General features: G+C 34.1%; 1 protein-coding gene across 4 annotated transcripts in view; it reads right to left on the bottom strand.

The window, feature by feature from the left end:
- Nucleotides 1-3,208: 3,208 nt before the first annotated feature.
- LOC137656775 (uncharacterized) overlaps nt 3,209-6,331 on the bottom strand; it is a 208,978-nt gene continuing 205,855 nt past the window's right edge. For all 4 annotated transcript variants that reach the window (XM_068391048.1, XM_068391044.1, XM_068391045.1 and 1 more), the window contains 2 exons: nt 6,112-6,331; nt 3,209-4,389 (listed from right to left, as the gene is read on the bottom strand). The exon at nt 6,112-6,331 is cut by the window's right edge and continues 316 nt beyond it. In XM_068391048.1, coding sequence (XP_068247149.1) covers nt 4,079-4,389; nt 6,112-6,289 — 489 coding nt within the window. In that variant the 5' untranslated portion in view covers nt 6,290-6,331 and the 3' untranslated portion in view covers nt 3,209-4,078. The remainder of the gene's footprint in view (nt 4,390-6,111) is intronic.

Here is a 6,331-nt window from a genome sequence, read left to right on the forward strand (position 1 = left end):
CACTTAGGGGAAATAAAATACTACACAAATTGTAAACATCAACACACATATCTGTGGTATTACGGCTAATGTCGACTTTTTTTTTTCCACTGTAGGTAATAAGTACCACCAACAACTAGAAGGCTCATAAGACCTTTTAAGGACTGGCCATATATCTTTTTCCCTAAACTCACACCAAATAGTCTGGCGCATTCATTTTACATTCTCATCTTTCCTCAGACATCTGACAATACCTTCACTCAAGTTGATAGCTGCTGAAACTGATCAATAACTATTTGCCCATATGATAGGGTTAGTATAGACTCTAACTATGGTATTTGCTCTTCTAGAGAAAGAACACTTGAATTATTCAACGTTCTTTAGTCTTGGGATAGTCTAGCCTTTTATTTCTCGAGTTAGTTCCCTTGCTTGAGGGTACACCAAACGACAATTTCATGTCCATTTGTTCTTTCCCTTAGTGTTTTAATAAAAGATTACTATTTCATAGTATTTTGCAGTAACTTCATCTTTGATTTTCAGTTTCAAACCATTCGCTACTTTTGTCACTGTTATTTCTTATTCATAGTTGTAATTTCATTTTTACTTCGTTTTCTTTCTTTATTTTGAACCACTTGGGACCCTCAGCCATGTAGGATTTTGCTATTCTAACTAAGGTTGCACTTGATACATAATAATAATAATAATAATAATAATAACAATAATAATAATAATAATAATAATAATAATAATAATAATAATAATAATAATAATAATAATAATAATAATAATAATAATGTTATGTAGAATTATATATATATATATATATATATATATATATATATATATATATATATATATATATATATATATATATATATACATATATATATACATATATATATATATATATATATATATATATATATATATATATATATATATACATATATATATAATATATTAAGATTACGAAATCCGGAGCACTTTGCCTTAGAACAGCTCAAAGCAATCCTACTAATTTTTCAAGTTGTATTGCGTCACTATACGGAATTGACTGTCTCAACAAAGGAGAGATTTAGTACTTAACATTCTATACAAGTAATGTTTTTCTCTTCTATAGAAAATTTTTAATTTTGACTAATGATTATTTGCAGTCGATCAGACTACCTAGACTTGAAACCTTGCAGAAGCAAAACGCTACCTACAGAAATAGACTTGGGCCCTTACTTTCCTAACTCCACAGTTCTATGGCAAAGGGACAGCACACACAGAATGAGGCTGAGTAACCTGCCTCCCGACGTATTGAACAAAAATAATCCCAGCTCCATTTAAGAAAGGTTAGCCTAACTCAAACAACATGAGAACATAAAAAATTACTCTATCCATGTCCTCACATCTACTCAACATATCAGGTGTCAGCCCATATTAGTTCTTACTAACCCCCAGTAATCCTACACGACAGCACAAACAAAAGACTATCGTCAATATCCAGTATAACCTTTCCTCACAAGAGCTAGGTTAAACAAGACTGTCAGTGATCAACCCTTTTTGTATTTCCCCCCTCAACAATGCCCTGGTTCACCCAATCTCCCTCTACTCACGCCTCCACGCTGGTTTCACCTAGATTTCATCCCTAACCCAAAATAACAGTATGACTCTCCATCTCCCTGATTCCCATTGGTGCAAATTTGGATGTAGCCACTCATACTAAAAGTGCTCTTTTAGGCAAAGGTCCCTCATTTTGCCCCAATATAGGGATATGCTACATCAAAACACTGCTTCTATCGGAAAGATAGCTTGTGCTATTGCTGATAATTTAGGTACCTACCTACTTAGACTGGAACTAGCAAAATGAAAACCATATACAGAATCAGATTAGTGCTCTTACCTTCACATTTCCAGAGCTATTGGCCTCATAGCTTCACAGCACAGGGACGTCAAGCACAGGAGATAGAGTAACCTGCGACTCCACGTCAAGTAAAAATAATCCAAACTATACCTAATGTAGGATAGCTTAAATACCTTTGATATCCTTCGAATTGAGAAATGTAATTGTTTTAAGTCCTTAATCCATTCAACACGTTGTGCCACAGTTCAAAGAAGTTCTTACTAAATCACAGTTATCTTATTCACCAGCACAAACAAAAAAGACAATCCTCAAAGTCTGCCAAGACCTCTCCCTGCCAAAGGTAGGTCAATAAGACGGTAAGACCGCTAGAGACACTGTCTGATCCTAATTGCATTTTCCATCAAATCTGTTCTCGTATGTCAAATCTTTACATCGGCTCTCCTTCAATAACTTCTTAACCTTACAGAGATTTTTTAAATCTAAGCTGTTATTCTCGTTCACCATTTACTTGGAGTTCATTACCTATTCAATTAAGAATAATAATAAGGTAGATTTTGATTAATTTTAATGTTATGGGTATCACTGCCTCTTTTTATCACAAATTATCATAGAATTGTAAAGTTTTATCTATTACATAAACATAATTAGGCGATGAAAGAATATGAATTTATCTAATATTCATAGATAAAAATCTTGAAATCTTTTAAGCAAACTATATGGTTATCCAAGAATACTTCCTAAATTTTTTGTTTTTAAGGAATGGACAAGATTGTATAACGAACTGCCCGACTCACTGGCCTCTAGGTAAGGGTAGAAGAGACTTTAGCTGTGGAAATTGGCTCTTCTAGGAGAGGGACACTCCAAAAATCAACCATTGTTCTCTAATCTTGGGCAGTGCAGTGGCTTCTGTACCATGGTCTTCCACTGTCTTGGGGTAGAGTTCTCTTGTTCGAGGGAACAGTCGAAGACATTATTATACCTTATTTCTCTTGTTATTTTGAAGGCTTCATTCTTTAGATACAATAAATTTATCCAAATGTCATTATTATTAAACTTCTCTTTTAGTATATTTCCTTTCCTCTCTGAGCTATTTTCCCTGCTGGAGTCCTTGGGCTTATAGCATCCTGCTTTTCCAACTAGGGTTGTAGCATAACAATTAATGATAATGATAATAATAATAATAATAATAATAATAATAATAATAATAATAATAATAATAATAAAAATTAATATTCAATAGAGCAATGAGTTTGTTTTCTGATTAACGAATTTATTCAAATTGCAAAAGTCATTCATTTTCAAGAGAGCTAAAATTAAATTTTTACTTGTTCTTCACATTTCTAGGATGGAAACCAAAGGAATTAGTATAAAAAACAAAAGCTTTATTACAATTTAATTTTATTCATGCATGCACATACAGTCTCACTCATTTTCAATATACATATGTATTAATGATAAAATGGGAAAAACCTGTTATCATACATTGTTCCCTAACTGAATAAAATTAATAAAAACAGCGTTTAAGTATATATCCAGCTTCAAATGGAAGCAGAAGAGTCTAAAATGTATCATCACAATGCACCGACAAGGTTTTAAACAAAGCAAGTTGCATTGGCATTGGATTATAGCAGCCCATATCCTCTGCGATTGCCTTTTCCAAATGAAAACAGGCAAAAGGGTGCGATCCTATTGTCTACCATGTTTCCTGGCATAATGATAATAAAGGATCTGCAAGTCTAAAGCTTGTGCGATTAACCCTTCAACGCTTTTCTCCTTAAAATTATCTACATTAAAATAAGGTTTTTGGAAAATATTACAGATCTTAATCACTTTCAACGTCTCCAAAGAGGTACAGAATACCTTGGTCATGGAATAAAAAAAAGGGGCCCTCACCAACAGGATTTCGGGTCAACCCTCTGAGCCAGGACCCTCTTCAGTGGGTCCTGCTCTTGAGCTTTTCATGAGCAATAAAGGACGAAGAGAAGGGGGCTCGGAATGAATTCACTCCTGCAGGACTGATGCCAGGAGAGGTCAGGTAAGGTCAGTTGGCTCTCCACTTCTGGGTTCCAATAGCAGTCATCTATTGGCGTCGTCGGAGCTTCGTAAGCTCGCATTGGTCCCGAGATGTGCGCACTGGTCGCAGATTGCCCGGACCTTAGCGCCCGGGCTATGGGGGGCTCTTTATGAGGAGGAGATGCACTAGCGGATCTCTGCGCAATCCTGTGAGGAAGGGCGGAGCCGACCCCGACCTCACATGACCCAGTGGAAATTCCTGGGAGCCGAGACGCAGTTGAGGCGAATGGGACCGCGGTAAACGTGGGTTCTCTTGCCGGCCATCTTGTGTCCTAAACAGTGCTTGGAAATCATGTCGGCTTTCTGGCCTCTGTAGACGTTTTCAGTGGTGAAGTTGATGGAGGAACAGGTAAACGTGCAGAGTTCACCGTTTCTGCCGTGGACTCTCTTCAGGGAATATTCTTCACCGACTTCACAGTCCACGACGCGGATGTCGAAGGTAACTGGAACACCTGGGCCGTCTTCTATTGGAGAGCATCCGCAGTGATCTTTTGAAAAAAAAGAGAAAGATAAAAGGAAGGTTAATCAAATAATTTTCACAAGTTTTATTCTGTTTTCTTAATCTAAATAGATGAAAAAATAAGTTAAATCCAGTTAATACGTCTTACTCTATATTTTATTAATCTTAATAGATTGAAAAGTTAGTTAAATCCAGTTAATATGTAACATGCTAAATTTTCTTAACCTAAATAATTCATGCGGTTCGTAAGTTATGTAACACTAGAAATTAAAGTTGAATTATATACCGTAAGTTATTAATTAAAAAAAAAGGAGAAAGATAGTAGTAAAGTTACTTAAACCCATTTAATAATACACTATATTCTTAATTTAATTAATTTATGTGTACATAATAGAAATTAAAGTTTACACGTATATTTTGTAAAATCATGTTTTTATTATATTCAATATATCTAATTTCATATCCTTTATCTTCAACTAAAAATATAATTATTGATTATTCATCCGTTTTAATGAAAATCATTGATCGAACGAAAATCACATTCACAGGTTATTCATTTAAAATTTCATGTTTTGTAATTCATTTATAAATAAAACCGATTCGAACTATTTTTATTGATAATATGCATAAAAGGACATGTTCCAAAAAGAGGGTAGATTTAGTCATATTTATCTTTTAGAAGATTTATATTTTTAAATCAAGGCTTCTTGTATTCATATGTTACTTCATGATTCTTACTCTACTTTTATTTATTCAATTTAAGCACTATATTCTAATCTTTTGCTTAAATATCAAGATAACTATATCTTAACATTTTAAGATATATATTTGCCTTTTGGGCTTATAGCATCCTGCTTCCCCGACTAGAGTTGTAGCTTAGCTAACAACAACAACAATCATAATAATAAATTTCCCCTCTGTTTATGTCTGCCGTATTACCTAAGGTTGAATTTATATGAATAGGTTTCAACCACTAGGGATGTAATTCGTCTTAGAGTACAGGTTCTCTAATGCAAGTCTTAATATGATAAACTTTTTTTTGACAGCTTTGATCAACTTACAAGTTTCTTTTCGTTAATTTTCTCAGTGAAAATATAAAAAACTTAATTACCATGAATGTTTTTAAGTATCGAAATACTAAAATAGCATAGGAAATTTAGTTTTCTATTTGAGTTTACGATCGTATTGAGTGAAGTTTCAAAATTATCTTTTGTCTTTAAGAAATAAATTTATGAAATAATGACTGAATTTTTGCAAGCATAAATTAAAAGTACAACAGTGCATTGTTCACAAATTTCACTGGATTATCCTCTTACTAAACTACACTGAAGCTTGGGTTAAATTGATATGCATAGATAAGTTATCCACAATGATATAAGAAGTGTATAAAAACTAGCTGCATTTTTGTAGCCTATACAAGCACGTTTAGAGCTTTCGTTCATCAACTGTGGACTTTGTCACTAAAATGTTTATAAAGATACAAGTCAGACTTTTATTTTCATAAACATTTTAGTGAAAAAGACCACAGATGATAGACGAAAGCTCTACAAGTTCTTTGTATTATCTACAAAAAATACACCTAGTTTTTATACAAGTCTTACGTCATTGTGGAACCTTTTTAACATAATAAGGAAGCAAGGCATTGTACTAATTTGCACCATGTATACCTACGGCCTGCCAACGCAAGAGCCCGTGCTTGGCATAAGCCTAGGCGATATATCAAGCAAGCAAACCATGTATAGTAACTCACCAGTTGACTGATGTTCTTGCTCCATTCGTCTTCTTGGAGACTTCGTACCATAGATCACAAATTGACTGTCATCTTCGGTGGTTATTGAACCTTGGAACCATGTGCCTTCCTCGTTGAAGCATAGGGTAGCTACCCCGTTAATCTCGATCTGGGGTCCATTCATCTTGGTAAAACACATTGTTATTTTCTTTGACTGTGTTCAGAAATCCCCCAACGTTCA

Source organism: Palaemon carinicauda, chromosome 17 (genome assembly GCF_036898095.1).
Source record: "Palaemon carinicauda isolate YSFRI2023 chromosome 17, ASM3689809v2, whole genome shotgun sequence".
Classification (NCBI taxonomy): domain Eukaryota; kingdom Metazoa; phylum Arthropoda; class Malacostraca; order Decapoda; family Palaemonidae; genus Palaemon; species Palaemon carinicauda.